Source organism: Cherax quadricarinatus, chromosome 71, assembly GCF_038502225.1.
Source record: "Cherax quadricarinatus isolate ZL_2023a chromosome 71, ASM3850222v1, whole genome shotgun sequence".
Lineage (NCBI taxonomy): Eukaryota > Metazoa > Arthropoda > Malacostraca > Decapoda > Parastacidae > Cherax > Cherax quadricarinatus.
The window spans coordinates 16,231,774-16,249,617 of NC_091362.1; the positions used below are offsets into that span (position 1 = coordinate 16,231,774).

Here is a 17,844-nt window from a genome sequence, read left to right on the forward strand (position 1 = left end):
GAACCCCAACTCCCACCAACAGAAACAGCAGACTAAATGATTTCTTCTCCACTATGGGTCAAAACCTTGCCAATAAAATCCCAAGCTCAGATACCCCACCAAATGACTACCTCACTGGCAACTACCCGAACACACTGTTCCTAGCTCCGACTAACCCATACGAAGTCTCCCTTATTATCAACGCACTGAAAAACAAGGCAGGAGATTTAAATACCTTACCACCCTTTATATACAAAAAAGCGTCACAAGTACTATCACCAATCATTGCAACACTCTTTAACAAGTCCATTGAATCCTCCACCTTCCCTACAGTTCTCAAAATAGCAAGGGTCACCCCGATCCATAAAGGAGGAGACCAGAGTTGAATAACTATAGGCCAATATCCAATTTACACCCTCTCTCAAAAATCTTCGAAAAATTAATTCATAAACGAATCTACTCCTACCTCATCTCCCAAAACATTCTCAACCCCTGCCAATTTGGATTCAGGCCTAATAAAAATACTAATGATGTTATTATACACATGCTAGAACATATATACACTGCAATAGAGAAAAAGGAAGTCCCACTGGGGATCTTCATTGACTTACGTAAAGCTTTTGATACAGTTGACTATGACTTGCTCCACGTAAAATTGTCACACTATGGTATTAGAGGGCACTCCCTCAACTACCTCAAGTCTTACCTCAGCAACAGAAGCCAATATGTGTACGCAAATGGGGCAAGCTCTTCCGCACAACCAATTACAGTTGGTGTCCCACAGGGAAGTGTCCTTGGCCCTCTTCTCTTTCTCCTATACATAAATGACCTACCAAATGCTTCACAATTACTCAAACCCACACTTTTTGCAGATGACACTACATACGTCTTCTCTCACCCGAGCCCAGTCACGCTAGCCAATACTGTAAACACTGAATTACAGAAAATATCTACCTGGATGAGGACTAACAAACTTACACTAAACATTGACAAAACCTACTTCATTCAGTTTGGTAACAGAGCTACAGATGTACCTCTTAACATAACAATAAACGGATCACCTATCACAAAGCTAACAGAGGGAAAATTCCTAGGAATCCACCTCGATAATAGACTCAAATTTCATACACATATACAACAAATTTCTAAGAAAATTTCCAAGACTGTAGGCATACTATCGAAGATACGGTACTATGTTCCACAGTCAGCCCTCCTGGCCCTTTATCACTCTCTTATTTACCCCTATCTCACCTATGGAATTTGTGCATGGGGCTCAACAACAATTAACCATCTCAGACCACTAATTACCCAACAAAAGGCTGCAGTTAGAATGATAACAAATTCTCACTACAGGCAACACACTCCACCAATATTCAAAACACTCAACCTACTCACCATACAAAACATCCATACTTATTATTGCACCTATTACATACATAGAACACTTAACTCTGATATTAACCCTCCCCTCAAACATCTCCTTGCCAACCTCAACAGAACACATGACCATAACACAAGGCACAGATCACTCTTTGATGTTCCTCGTGTCCATCTCACGCTATGCAAAAACTCAATGCACATAAAAGGCCCTAAATTCTGGAATTCATTACCTGTAAATATAAAAGAAACACTACCTGTTTATAAATTCAAGTCTCTTCTCAAAGATCACTTACTCACTCAAAACCAAATAAATACTGAATAACTGAACCTTATAAATTGTATATCCTATATGTTACTCACAATTATATCACACAAATGTTAAACCTAGGACCCAATCTAACTTTATTATTTTTTTAAATACACTACTAACAGAATACTCCATTCGACTGAATGTACAGCAATGCATGCAACCATATGACCTGTCTTTGTAATACTCATTTGTACTTTATAGTTATCTGTTTACAATAATGATTTATCACTGATTTCATCATTGCTTAGTTAATCTTAAGTTAATTTTAAGCCAGCCCGTAATGCTATGCATATAAGTGGCTTTGGCATGCTGCTCTTACCTGTATTTTTTGTACCTCTGTAAGTATGCTTAAATAAAAGGGCCCCTAATCCCGGAGGGTCCCCAGAAGCCACTTTAGTCCACATTGCTTAAAAATTTTGGGTCTACTGTATGAGAAGGGGCCCCGCATAACAGTTTAAGCTTCAGGGCCCCAGAAAAGTAGGTCCACCACTGCCGGCCCTACGGGTTTAGCTCTCCCCATGAATAAAACAAAGGTACACTTAGAAATCCGTAACTCATAGTGGGCAAATATAAACTGGACATCAGTGAGGCAAAATATACATGACGTCAGAGATCTGTTTATATTAAAAAAAAAAGATGTACATCACAAACTTATCACACATGAACTAACATAAATCGAGGTACAGGGAATATTCATGTCATCATAACAGCATCACACAGATCAAGACACATCTCTGCCAGCTTCCATACTGTACATAAATTATTATTATTATAAGGGACTTATTCTCAAATATATATATATATATATATATATATATATATATATATATATATATATATATATATATATATATATATATATATATATATATATATATATATATATATATATATATATATATATATATATGTCGTGCCGAATAGGCAGAACTTGCGATCTTGGCTTTAATAGCAACGCTCATCTTGCCATATAGGTCAAGTGAAAATTTGTATGTAATAATTTCGCCAAAATCATTCTGAACCTAACGAAAAAAAATTATTTCACTGTGTTTGTTTAGTATTAAATTACTGTAAACAAATCTAAAATATATTTAGTTGGGTTAGGCTAAAATAAATTGTTCTTGTTATAATAAGGTTAGGTAAGTTTTCTAAGATTCTTTTGGAGCAAAATTAAATTTTTTTACATTAACATTAATGAAAAAAATATATCTTTAAACGTACAAGGGAAAAATTTAGAAAGGGCTTAGTTAGTTAGTTAAAGATTAGCCGGTATTCTCCCGGCCCGGGCCTTGTCCAAGTGGTGGCCCGGCCTTGGCTCCCTCTTTAGGGAGTATCTGAGACCTAAGTCTCCCATGGGAGGAGGCACAAGTACCTCCTCATCTTTGGGACCAACTGTCCCCAGGCCTAGCCACAAGCTAGGCCTCTCTGGTCTGCCATCCCCGCCCCGAGGGGGCAAATGGAAATGACAGTCTTATGAGCTAAAGGCTCGGGCTCAGGCACCTACCCTACCCTAGAAGGGTTAGGCATGGTGTCGATCAGAAAGGGCTTAATTATAAATGAGTTATTGCTAATTGACCAGTTTTACATATTCGGCACGAATATGTATATATAATATAAATATATATATATATATATATATATATATATATATATATATATATATATATATATATATATATATATATATATATATATATATATATATATATATATATATATATATATATATATATATATATATATATATATATATTAATCTCAGCGGCCATACAACCTGTGTTGAGGTGTTATGTCACACTCACTGGAGCATATTTACTATTTTTGGCAATTATTGGCCCCAAACATAAAAACTGGAGCAGTTTATTCCTTTCATAAAATAAAAAACGGTATACTCAAAAATAAGCACCACAAGACGAATTTTCATTAATTTTTAGTGGTTTTCATTTGCGAGAAACCCTACACACACCTTTTATAGTACAATAATTTATAATTTTGGAAATTTTCATGTTTTTACAATAGCATACTAATTATGAATATAAATCTGAGAGAAAAAATGTAGTCAGCATTCTTGATGAGGTGTCGTATAGCATTAACAGAGGATCAGGAGAGATATTGGTTATTTTTTCTGTATGATAATGTAAATAATGGAATGGAAAAGGAATAGGGCGTGTGTATAGTTTTGGAGAGTGTAATAACAATGCGTATGTAATCAGCGATGCATTAAACCCCTGTGCTTGCCCCTTGCACAAACTACGTTAAAAACCTACACAAAATTCTTCGTAAAATCAAACCTCTGGACAAAAGTAAATTTTGGTGGTGATGACAAGGCACCTCTGCCAAACCCCTGGCTGTCTTCAAGAACTAGATAGATACCTAAAGTCAGTGCCCGAGAGCCGGGCTGTGGCTCGTACGTTGGATTGCGTGCGGCCAGTAGTAACGAAGTGGTTACTCGGGCTCTGATTTACCAGGAGGCCTGGTCGGGGACGGGCCGCGATGGCGTTGACCTCCGGAACGACCTCCAGGTAGACTGCCTCCATCCATATACATACATCACCTGAGTCAGCAGTTTTGCTAAAATAATGACCTCCAGGTAGACTGCCTCCATCCATATACATACATCACCTGAGTCAGCAGTTTTGCTAAAATAATAAGTCCCGTGGTTTGTGCACATTTTAATTTTTATTTTATTTTAGCGTCTTTGGAAGAGGCTGTTTCAGCGTAAGAAGAAAAATAACCCGTTTGATTTTATTCCTCAATATCTGCAAGTGTCCTCTTCTATTTCACTTCTCTGCTCTAAATAACACTGCTTATGGGGTTTCAAGCCTATTGACTACACGAGGGTCATTAAGACCGAATGTAACCTTCACACCACCAGTCAAGGCTACTCTAATACCTAAATCAGGGATTAAAGTAAACTCTTCACTATATATACACTGAATGTTACACACTTCTCACCATATTTACACTTAGAAATACGCATTTCAGTATATATACACAAATATACACATTTGTTTTGTGACACAGAAGTTAGCACAGGATGTGTTGTGGTCACTACTGTTGTTTTGTAGCATCAAAGGGCATCGATTTACATAATTTCTCTGTTAACATATGTTAAGGCTATTATTTTTGCCTTAAACTACATTTATTTCCCCTATGGTCTCATCAGCTGTGCCTCTTCCCATGTCGATATCATCATCATTATCATCATCGTCATCATCATCATCTTCGTCTCGTCCCTCCAGACAAGACATACCATGGTCCCCCAACACTACCTCCTCCTCCTCTTCCTCTCCTTCCTCCTCTTCATCCACCTCCTCTGCTCTTCTAGTCCCTTCGCCTTGTTCCAACTGGTTCCCCTCTTGTTGTTGCATCTGTTGCTGCATCTGTTGCTGCTGCTGTTGCTGCTGCTGCTCCCGTTTCTTCAGCTCTGCATGACGCCACTTCATCCTTCGGTTCTGGAACCAAACTTTAACCTGAGGAAACATAAGAATAGAGAAGCATTGTAGTAGGTCTATTATCCCAAGCTAGGCAGGTAGCCGTAGATCAATACCCTAAAGAGGCCCAGAAGCCGGAGTTCAGCTTAAAAATAATTAGACCTATCAGAAGAAAATAACCTAGCGAGGCCCGTGGACTTTTACACTAAATTAGTTAAGCCTAAGTTTCTCATATCACGGAATCCAGTCGACTGATCTCAATGAAACTAAAATCACTTCTCTTATAGAAAATATGCTAGAGTATAACATTTAAAAAAATAAAAACTTTCATAACCCTTTCTTCATTTCTTTAGCAAAATTGGCAGATTGGGACTTACACAGTCCAAAACCAATTTGATTTTTCATTTCTATAAAAATTCACAGGTGCTACTTTGGCTTGTCATCTACAAGGAAAATATCTACACTTACATTGCGATCTACACCTTATATTGCAATCAACGCGGTACCTAGGTTAGGTACCGTGTTGATTGCAATATAAGGTGTAGATCGCATAACAAAGTAGATTCATGACATGTAGATAACAAACCAAAGTAGCACCAAATACACCAGCACTCGAAGTTTGAAACCGGTTAGAAAGAGAACTCTCCAGTTATAGCATAGAAATACAGTAGTTTTCACTTTTTTTTAAATAATATTGGTAACTTTGTACCTGCACAAGTCGGGCTACATACATCATTGTTGTCAGTCTGAAGTTGTTCAAGCATAATGTGAGACTATTGTACAAAACAAATACAAAATTTTTAAATGAAATTGGCACTTACACCGTTCAGTTAAATTCTGAACCATGCGAAATTCGAAACCAATAGGGAGAAGTGTCAAGTTTTCACATGGAAACCAATTTCACAATTTTTCCATAAAATTAGGGAACCGGCATCTATTCATCTCATTACCAGTTATAATCTTCCTCTAAGAGGATAGTTTGAATTAGAAAAGGCGTTCAAAAGTTATCATATGGAAATCTTGGAAAAAGGGGGAAAAACAAATCCTTACTGGCATCCCTAAAAAGGAAATAATAATCTAAGTCAGTAACGTTAATCTTACACCAGAGTTCAGATGGTGACCACACCCACCTGAGCGTCTGTGAGACCGAGGGTGGCAGCCAGCTGCCTTCGGTCGGGCTTAGTGATATACTTCTGCAGTTGGAATCTCTTCTCCAGCCCCTTCCTCTGCAGGTTGCTGAACACCGCCCGTGTCCACGTCCTCTTCCGGCGTCCGTGGCTGCCCGTGGTCACGCCCACTCCTTCGTGTCTATTGCTGCTGCCGCCTGCGCCTCCACCGTACACTGCCAGAACATAAAAACGTATTACAAAAATGATACACAATGCCTCTCACTGGCATCAAGGAGCCTTCCTTGAGGGGTTGAGAGGGGTAAATAAAGTTCAGTTTATATTTCGCTACTTTATTTTAAAGCCCTAAATTTATTCCTGTTTTCCATAGATAACTTTTATCATTGGTGGTATTGGCGTGTGGGTGCCCCAAATGTTTGCAGCCACGGTTCATGTGGCGCTAATAGCGGTGACTGATGAAACGCTATAGCCTAATAAAACTGTATAAATGTTCGCCTCCTACGAGAGGCTGGTAAACATTGTTTCAAACATGGCTTGCCTTCTCCGATGCACCTTCCGTTTTTCTTCGTCTAATTTTGCCATGCAGGGGAAAGACGAGCTGAGCGAAGCCCAGAGAGAACCTTAGATTAACCTACCATTCTGGGGATGAGCTATAAACAAGCGCCAATGACTCAAAACGCTGACAGAAACGTGTAAACTGTTTGTTCTCTAGCAATCACAGCTCCCCCTGTGTGCAGACTAACTCCGGCCATTCGTGATAAACATCCCCAGGTCGTAACCCACGTGGTTATCCTCGCCTCTGGGTCGTCTGCTCACAAGCACCATTAACCACCACCATAGCCAATAAATCCTCTGCTAATGGTAACTGTGTGTGTGCTGATGTGGTAGCTGACTCGCTTGAAAGAAAGCACATTGAGAGTGTCCCATAGGGAATGTGCATGCGTGGCTGTCCTCTTAAACTAACGTGAAACAAAAGTTTCGGGTTCGAGCCCCAGGCCTCGTCCGGGGATTAAAGGTGCTGTGACCCTTCACCCAGCAGCAAACAATAGGTAGCTTTGTGGTATGAGATAACTCTTGTGGGTCGCGTCAAGGAAAGAAAATGCCACTGTATAAGCCCCAGATCCGCTGACAGTGTTCAATAGCTGAGCCAGCAGTCGTGACACACTATAGTTTATTTAATAATGTTAATAAAACATCTTTTCTAATGTAGTATGCATTGGGAAACCATCCTATGTGGAGTATAATAGGGAAAAAACCATCCTATGTGGAGTATAATAGGGAAAAAACATCCTATGTGGAGTATAATAGGGAAAAAACCATCCTATGTGGAGTATAATAGGGAAAAAAAACCATCCTATGTGATGAACAATGACAAGGAAACCAGTGTTATTCTCCAGGAAACCAGTGTTATTGGAGAATGCTTGGATACCGTCCCATTTGATGGAATATGACAAGGGAAACCATTCAGTGCAAAAGAGAATGAATAAAAAAACATCGTATGTGATGGATGTGGTGAATAAACGCCAACATCTATGATGGATGTGACGAACAATGAGGTTGATTTTCTCCCTCCCACAAAAAAATACCAATATAAGATAAGGGTAGACGCTTATACAGTAGCAGCTCCAGTGTTGTCAATAAGAAAGCTTTCTCGCATGTCCAACAGACTTGCACAAGAGCACTGGACAACTTTGTTTACACACTGTCACCTTGACTGCCTCCGTTTCTCGTCGTTGTTTGCCTAAGATGTGTTAAATACTGAGGGCGTTTATCGCCAACTGCGACGTCTTTATAACTTTCCAAGTGTGTGTGTGTGTGTGTGTGTGTGTGTGTGTGTGTGTGTGTGTGTGTGTGTGTGTGTATGGGCAGACTGGGCTAGAGCTGGCGCAACCTACCCAAGAATCCCATCTTACATCTCAGTTTGTTTAGTTACCTCTTCTTGTTCACAGAAGCAGACAATTCTGGGTGAATCCAAATGGCTTCCTGCTGACAATAGTGAAGAAAAAGACACATCGCAGCTTTTATTTGAACGACTACTCACTCTATAGAGCTTTATCATGGCTTAATAGAGCTCTGCACAGCAAAACTTTGTCCCAGTTAAAGGTTATTTCACACCGTTTGTTTTTTCTCCATAATCTTGAGTAAAATAAGCTTTATACATCTCTTTATAGGTGACATTACATTTGGTACATCCTTCAGAGTAATGCCTATGAGGCTGAATTCAAAGTGTAACGAACTCGCTAATATGGTTACTTAATTTATTATATAAATACTTCATTACCGCTATAATTTGCTAAGGTGACAGACGTCACACACAGTAAAACACAATACACAACTACCACCGTCACACACAATAAAACACAGTACACAACTAGCTCAATCACACACAAAGAGAACTGTTCCAACCACAGTAGTGTTCCTGCCAAAATGTTGTTCCAGATGCCTGCCAAAATGTTGTTCCAGATGTCTTACTGTTACATGTTCGTCTAGGTAAATGTTGGGGCCCATTCTCTGATCCATTATATATCTCTATAATATTTTGACTACCACCTGCAGCATGAAAATGGGATGACTACCGTCCACAGGGTGGATATGGGAGTGACTACCTCCCACAGGATGGGTATGTGGTGACTACCGCCCACAGGATGGGATGGGGGTGACTACTGCCCACAGGATAGATACGGGGTGCTAAATAGGGCTATCAAACTAACGTTTATTCATAGCTAGCACTAGACACTGACATGTAACATACATGATGCGAGGCTCGTGCGTCAGGTGGGGGTACATACTGACAAGTCAGGAAAAGAGAGAAATAGTGGAAAACATCGAGGGAATTTTACGAAAATCATGAGTTATGGAATTGTGACTTGATAAAGCTCTACACAGAGTGAAACATGACTTGATAAAGCTCTACACAGAGCGAAACATGACTTGATAACGCTCTACACAGAGTGAAACATGACTTGATAAAGCTCTACACAGAGTGAAACATGACTTGATAAAGCTCTACACAGAGTGAAACATGACTTGATAAAGCTCTACACAGTGTGAAGCATGACTTGATAAAGCTCTATACAGAGTAAAACATGACTTGATAAAGCTCTATACAGAGTGAAACATGACTTGATAAAGCTCTACACAGTGTGAAGCATGACTTGATAAAGCTCTATACAGAGTGAAACATGACTTGATAAAGCTCTACACAGAGTGAAACATGACTTGATAAAGGTCTACAGGGAGTGAAACGTGACTTGATAAAGCTCTACACAAAGTGAAACATGACTTGACAAAGCTCTACACAGTGAAACATTTAATAAAGCTCTACACAGAGTGAAACATGATAAAGCTCTATACAGTGAAACATGATAAAGCTCTACATAGAGTGAAACATGATAAAGCTCTACACAGAATAAAATATGACTCGATAAAGCTCTACACCGAGAAGAAAAACAGCTTGATAAAGCTCTGTGCAAAGTAAAGCAACTCGATAAAGCTCTACATGGATCTGAGCTTGATAAAGCTCTACACAGTGAAATATAACTTGATAAAGCTCTACACAGTGAAGCATGACGATAACACTACGCAGAGTGAAATGTAACTTGATAAAGCTCTATATAGAGTGAAACGTGACTTGATAAAGCACTATACACAGTGAAACATGCCTTGATGACATTCTACACAGAGTGAAACATGACTTGATTAAGTTCTACAGAGTGAAACATGACTTAAGTTCTACAGAGTGAAACATGACTCAAGTTCTACAGAGTGAAACATGACTTAAGTTCTACAGAGTGAAATATGACTTAAGTTCTACAGAGTGAAACATGACTTAAGTTCTACAGAGTGAAACATGACTTAAGTTCTACAGAGTGAAACATGACTTAAGTTCTACAGAGTGAAACATGACTTAAGTTCTACAGAGTGAAACATGACTTAAGTTCTACAGAGTGAAACATGACTTAAGTTCTACAGAGTGAAACATGACTTAAGTTCTACAGAGTGAAACATGACTTGATAACGCTCTACGCTGACATAACTCGATAAAGCTCTATATAGAGTGAAACATGATTTGATAAAGCTCTATAGAGATTGAAATGTTCTCACATATACAAGATGATATAAAAAGGAAGAAAATAAAGAAAAGAAGAGGCATGTGGAGAAAAAAAGACTATGAAGAGTAGTAGGAAGATTTTGTTTTAACGGGAAGATGAAGAGAGGAGGAAGAGGAAGGAGAGGAGGAGGAAGAAGAGGAGGAGGAAGAAGAGGGGGAAGAAGAGGAGTAGTGGCGGCCACAAACTGAGGGTAATGATGGTAGCCGCTTATTTGTTCAGCTTCGAGGCGCCCCTCCCCGCTCCTCCCCGCCTCTCCCCGCCACTCCCTGCTCCTCCCCGCTCCCCCCCGCCTCTCCCCACCACTCCCCGCTCCTCCCCGCTCCCCCCAGGGCACCAAAAGTGTTTGACACTTACAAAACAACATTAAACACAACCAACAACGCATCCACGCCCACAGCTGGTGTGATATACGCCCCCTCCAGCCCGTCCCCGTGAACCCATGCCCACCGGGCAAGAGAGAGAGATAGAGGCCACATCTGGAACGCAAGTGTTTATCTCAATATCGACAGTGTATATACACTGACATGTGTGTACATCAGTGTATATACTGTGGTGACTGCTATCTACTACACTGACATGTGTGTACATCAGTGTATATACTGTGGTGACTGCTATCTACTACACTGACATGTGTGTACATCAGTGTATATACTGTGGTGACTGTTGTCGAAGTTATCTTATTACTGGGATATTTAATGATAAACACCAAAATACTGAGAACATTCTTTTACAAATTTTAAATAAGCTTTTATTAAATAAATAAAGTTTAAAAAATATGAGTCTTAATCTTTTTCTAAATGAAATAATGCCATTTAAATATTCCTAATTAACAGCAAAATTGAATGAATATTTATCTCAGTAACTCCAGATAGACAGGATAAATTAATCGAGGGGACGTTGACCCCCGAAACACCCTCCAGGTATACTCCAGGTAATATGTCAGGGTGACCTTATATACACTTCAAGATAAGAGATGCCAAGCCAATGAAGATTCTTTTTAAATCACTTGTTCTCTCTAGGCTGGAATACTGCTGTACATTAACATCTCCATTTAAGGCACGTGAAACTGTAGATCTAGAGAATATACAGAGAATCTTTACTGCATATATAAGTTCCGTCAAACACCTTAACATCTGGGAACGCTTGGAAGCACCTGTACTCACTGGAGCGCAGGCAAGAGAGATACATCATAATCTACACCTGGAAAATACTAGAGGAAGTAGTCCCTAATCTGCACACACAAATCACTCCCTGCGAAAGCAAAAAGGCTTGGCAGGCGTTGCAACATACCCCTAATGAAAAGTAGGGGCGCCATTAGTACACTAAGAAAAAACACTAAGTGTCCGGGGCCCAAGACTGTTCAACAGGGGAATTACCAATAAGGGGAATTACCAATAGACCCCTGGTTGTCTTCAAGAGGGAGCCGGAAAGATACTTAAAGTCGGTGCCGGACTATGTACGGCCAGCAGTAGCAAGCTAGTTGATGAGGCCCTGATCCACCGGGAAACCTGGTTATGGACAGGGCCGCGGGGGAATTGATCCCCGGAATACCCTCCAGGTAGACTCCAAGTAGAATTCAGAGAGAAACCCTATCGACTACACGGGGATCGTCGAGGCCACATGTCCTGGACAAGAAGACTTTAATCCCTAAGCTGGAGGTTGAAATGACTTTCAAATCCCATTACCCCACCAACGCAACCATGTGACCTCTGTTGGTTGGTCAATAGACTCTTGACCGACAAAATAAACTCTTGGATCTCTTATATAATCTTGATACAATAATTCATGATAGGGTTCGGGTTAGTTATTAAAGAACCTAATATAAAAGTAATTGATTACGTAAATTTGATAACTAGCGCACTGGCGATGGCTGACACACCTTTGTAAACCCGAGTCTGAAGAGCTTAACTTATATCACTGAATGCAATAGATGATATGCAACGTGAATCTTCCTTAACCAGATTCAGTGAAATGTATGACGTGTGTGTATTTCAGTGTATATACACCGAGATATGTGTGTTTTAGTGTATATACACCGAGAGGAGCTGTGCAATCTCTCAGTGTATATACAAAGAGAGGTGTGCACCTCTCAGTGCACATACAGCGAGAGATGTGTCTCGCTTAATGTGTCTAGGTTGAAGACTTGCCTTCGATCTACATGTTAAGGATTAAAATATTGTTGATATTATTGTTGAAATAGACTGCAGCCATGACATGAGTCAAGACTTTCAACCTGAGACTCTTAACAAGGCAAGTTACTCTCTCTCCCCTGCCTTGAATCAAATTTAATTATAACTCATTCCCTAGGCGCTGTATTACCACAGGAGTTTAGCACATTCCCGTGTAATGTAGTGGGAAGTTTAAGGGCAACAGTCTGGTTGACCAGGCAAGCACCAGACGAGTCTGACCCATGGTCGGGCTTCGGGAGTAGAAAAACTCTGGGAACTCATCAAAGGTATATCAAAGGTATAACACTTTTCTTTAGGCTTACCACACTCACCCTGGACACAATAATGACACCTCCATTATCCTACTTCACACTAGCCATGGTTATGGTGCCATCTTACTTTCACTACCATGGACCACACTCATGCCTTCCCCCTTCCACTTCTCTCCCTTCGAGATCTGTGTAAAAATGGCCCGAGGGTCTCTGTGCCCAGCAGAAGGATGGTATGATGTGGACCTCCCACGTTTTATGTCGTGGCCGGGCACAGCTGCTCTGTGTATGTATGTGTGTATGTGTGTGTGTGTGTGTGTGTGTGTGTGTGTGTGTGTGTGTGTGTGTGTGTGTGTGTGTGTGTGTGTGTGTGTGTGTGTGCGTGTGTGTGTGTGTGTGTGTGTGTGTACTCACCTAATTGTACTCACCTAATTGTGGTTGCAGGGGTCGAGACTCAGCTCCTGGCCCCGCCTCTTCACTGATCGCTACTGGATCCTCTCTCTCTCTGCTTCCTGAGCTTTGTCATACCTCTTCTTAAAACTATGTATGGTTCCTGCCTCCACTACTTCACTTGCTAGGCTATTCCACTTGCTGACAACTCTATGACTGAAGAAATACTTCCTAACGTCCCTGTGACTCGTCTGAGTCTTCAGCTTCCAGTTGTGACCCCTTGTCCCTGTGTCCCCTTTCTGGAACATCCTATCTCTGTCCACCTTGTCTATTCCCCGCAGTATCTTGTATGTCGTTATCATGTCTCCCCTGACCCTTCTGTCCTCCAGTGTCGTCAGTCCGATTTCCCTTAACCTTTCCTCGTACGACATTCCCTTGAGCTCTGGGACTAGCCTTGTTGCAAACCTTTGTACTTTCTCTAACTTCTTGACGTGCTTGACCAGGTGTGGGTTCCAGACTGGTTACCTGGAGGTTACCTGGAGGTTATTCCGGGGATCAACGCCCCCGCGGCCCGGTCCATGACCAGGCCTCCCGATGGATCAGGGCCTGATCAACTAGGCTGTTACTGCTGGCCGCACGCAGTCCGACGTACGAGCCACAGCCCGGCTGATCCGGCACTGACTAAGTATCTGTCCAGCTCTCTCTTGAAGGCAGCCAGGGGTTTATTGGCAATTCCCCTAATGCTTGATGGGAGGCTGTTGAACAGTTTTGGGCCCCGGACACTTATGGTGTTTTCTCTTAGTGTACCAATGGCGCCCCTACTTTTTATTGGCGGCATTTTGCATCGCCTGCCCAGTCTTTTACTTTCGTAGGGAGTGATTTGTGTGTGCAGATTTGGGACCATTCCTTCCAAGATTTTCCAAGTGTAGATTATGATATATCTCTCCCTCCTGCGTTCCAACGAGTACAAGTCAAGTGCTTCCAAGCGTTCCCAGTAGTTAAGGTGCTTGACAGAACTTATACGTGCAGTAAAGGATCTCTGTACACTCTCTAGATCTGCGATTTCACCTGCTTTGTATGGAGATGTTAATGTACAGCAGTATTCCAGCCTAGAGAGAACAAGTGATTTGAAAAGGATCATCATGGCCTTGGCATCTCTCGTTTTGAAAGTTCTCATTATCCATCCTATCATTTTCTTTGCACGTGCGATCGTGGCACTGTTGTGATCCTTGAAAGTGAGATCCTCAGACATTACTACTCCCAGTATGAGCCTAACATACACAGTGTACAGTGTGTGCGCGTATGTGTGTGCGTGTGTGTGTGCGTGTGTGTGTGTGTGTGTGTGTGTGTGTGTGTGTGTGTATGTGTGTGTGTGTGTGTGTGTGTGTGTGTACTCACCTATTTGTACTCACCTATTTGTGGTTGCAGGGGTCGAGTCTTAGCTCTTGGCCCCGCCTCTTCACCGGTTGCTACTGGGCCCTCTCTCTCCCCGCTCCATGAGCTTTATCAAACCTCGTCTTAAAACTGTGTATGGTTCCTGCCTCCACTACGTCATTTTCTAGGCTATTCCACTGCCTTACAACTCTATGACTGAAGAAATACTTCCTAATATCTCTCTGACTCATTTGTGTCTTCAACTTCCAATTGTGGCTTCTTGTTTCTGTGTCCCCTCCCTGGAACATCCTGTCTTTGTCCACCTTGTCTATTCCACGCAGTATTTTATATGTCGTTATCATGTCTCCCCTGACCCTCCTGTCCTCCAGTGTCGTCAGGCCGATGTGTGTGTGTGTGTGTGTACTCACCTAATTGTGGTTGCAGGGGTCGAGACTCAGCTCCTGCCTCCACTACATAGCTTGCCAGACTATTCCACTTCCTAACTACTCTATGACTGAAGAAATACTTCCTAACATCCCTTTGACTCATCCGAGTCTTCAGCTTTCAATTGTGACCCCTTGTTTCTGTGTCCTATCTCTGGAACATCCTGTCTCTGTCCACCTGTGTGTGTGTGTGTGTGTGTGTGTGTGTGTGTGTGTGTGTGTTTGTGTGTGTGTGTGTGTGTGTGTGTGTGTGTGTGTGTGTGTGTGAGGGAGAGGTACAGTACATCAGCTGATTCTCTCACCCCTAATTGTTATTATTAATAATAAAAATAATAATAATAATAAGGGGTGAGAAAATCAGCTGATGTACTGTATGTAAAGATGGAAACTCTATACGCAGTTTTAAGAAAAGTTATGGCAGGCCCCATGAGGGCGAAAGCCACCATGACACACCGTTCAATAAAGCTTAAAAAGAGTCAAGACCTGAAACCAGGACTCGACCCATGTAAATACAAATCACCGGGAACAAATTGTGTGAGAGGAATCAAGCGAAAATGTACTCACTGAAATTCGCAAACACAAATTAATGAGCATAGTTCATGAGGATATACCACAACCTTGAAAATGAGCTAGGCAAATATCTTCGTTAGTGGATTTGGGTTTGAGAAGGACCTGCCGAGCATGGGGCCAGTAGGCACAATTGAAAATCGTTGGGTATAAATCAGTGAACGCTGTTAATTGAACTTATTCTGTCTGCAGGGACGCCAGCGGCAGAGCGAACTCAGCAAGGGTTCCCGGGGCATGGATGACAGATTGAGTAATTGGTAATGTACTTCTTATCTCGTGTTCGTCTTCAATGCTGTTACTTTTGCATCTTGTGTCCCTCTTCACTGTTGTTATCTCGTGTTTCTCCTCACTGCTGTTATTACTGTTGTTGTCTCGTATTTCTCCTCACTGCTGTTGTTGTCTCGTGTTTCTCCTCATTGCTGTTGTTACTGTTGTTTCTGGGTATCTGAGACAACCCTAAGGTTTACTGTGCCTATTATTCTTACTTCTCTCTCTGTTCTTGGATGACCCGACGCATTACATAGCTTTAAGAGTAGTCCTGGTCCACCCGAAGAACGAGTCATCGGTCCTTGACGAGACCTGGTCCACAGAATCAGTCATAGCTCCCCAGCGTTGACTGATCCTTCTCTGGTGGTGAAAAGTTTAACTTGTAGCCTTAATGATCGTAGTGCAACCGAAAGGTTTTAAACTCCATCAACCAGCTAGTAACAGACAAGACAGAAAGATACAGTGCTGTGGCTGAAACAGTTCCCAAGAAAAAAAAAAGTCTTTTGGAAACAAAACTACAAATCGAAAACTGCTTCTGTTTCCCCTTCTAGAGGGCGAGTTGTGGAGAGAAAACGTCATTCACTGAAACCCTGAGGTCGTGAGCTGTAAGAAGACACTAAAACTAAGAGAAAAACAATAGGAAAATGATTATCAGTAGCATTAATTATTAGTGTTATATTTTTTCATTATTATTAGTTAGTTAGTTAAAGATTAGCCGGTATTCTCCCGGCCCGGGCCTTTTCCAAGTGGTGGCCCGGCCTTGGCTCCCTCTTTAGGGAGTGTCTGAGACCTAAGTCTCCCATGGGAGGAGGCACAAGCACCTCCTCATCTTTGGGACCAACTGTCCCCAGGCCTAGCTACAAGCTAGGCCTCTCTGGTCTGCCATCCCCGCCACAAGGGGGCAAATGGGAATGACAGTCTTATGAGCTAAAGGCTCGGGCTCAGGCACCTACCCTACCCTAGAAGGGTTAGGCATGGTATCGATCTCATCATTATTATTATTATTATTATTATTATTATTATTATTATTATTATTATTATTATTATTGTTAGTGGTAGTATTTTTCCATTTTTTTATTTTTGGTTAATTAATTATTATTGCTAATTACTATTATTGTTAATTATTATTATTCAAAATAGCTGCTAAGCCCGCATGGGCCAGACAGAACTGCAAAAGACACTTCTAAATTAAAGTTCTAGACAGACGTTACTGGGTCCCCTGAAAGAGAAAAATACCCGCTAGACAAGCTGAGTAAGACTTAATATATTTTTTGTAGGTTTATTACGTTTAAATCCTATAAGCAACACTTGGGTCCTTGTGGCGCCGTAAATTGGCGACTGGGTTAAACTTTCGGCATATATCTACACACGGATACACACATACATACACACAAACGCCTCTCGGAGTATGTATGCCCTTGAGAGATGCTTACAGCAGAGGCCTATTGCCTTGTGTTTCGCTCAAAGGCGAAAAAAAAATCTCAGCTGGAACAATTCACAACCAACCCATAATACCGTGATAGTAACATTTCACAAGAAACCACAATATCGCAGCTGGAACAATCCACAGGCTATCCACGCTACAATGGCTGCACCGATTCACATCTAACCTACAAATTGGAAATGGAAACTAAACGACATTTCGGTCCTGCCAGGACTACCATCAAGTCACGAAACTGATCAAAGACTGGTCGTATCGTCGTCTAGAAAGCCACTAATTATTCAGAACATATCAGACAAACTGGAAGGGTAGGACCTTCATGGTCTCGAGGACTAACCTGAATCAAAGACACACGTTGCAGAACAGACGTTAGATGGATATGAAAATGTTATACAGTATCGACAGGTTGATAAGTATGACATGTGTGCAACAGTTAGGTATCTTTATTCCAAAACGTTTCGCCTTTACGGTAAGCATCTTTAGTCCGGTACAGAAAAATTATGTTGAAGTTGGTAGAATTACCGACAATATGTTAGATAAACGGACACAAGTGCAACTAATGTGACATTTTATTGTGGAAACG

The 17,844-nt window shown here is 41.3% G+C and overlaps 1 protein-coding gene across 1 annotated transcript in view; it reads right to left on the minus strand.

Annotated features, from left to right (window-relative positions):
* Positions 1 to 4,662: 4,662 nt before the first annotated feature.
* Positions 4,663 to 17,844, minus strand: part of LOC128700339 (homeobox protein BarH-like 1b) — a 31,468-nt gene continuing 18,286 nt past the window's right edge. The window contains exons 3-4 of the mRNA XM_053793448.2: positions 6,234 to 6,445; positions 4,663 to 5,142 (exon numbers count right to left, since the gene is read on the minus strand). Coding sequence (XP_053649423.1) covers positions 4,801 to 5,142; positions 6,234 to 6,445 — 554 coding nt within the window. The 3' untranslated portion in view covers positions 4,663 to 4,800. The remainder of the gene's footprint in view (positions 5,143 to 6,233; positions 6,446 to 17,844) is intronic.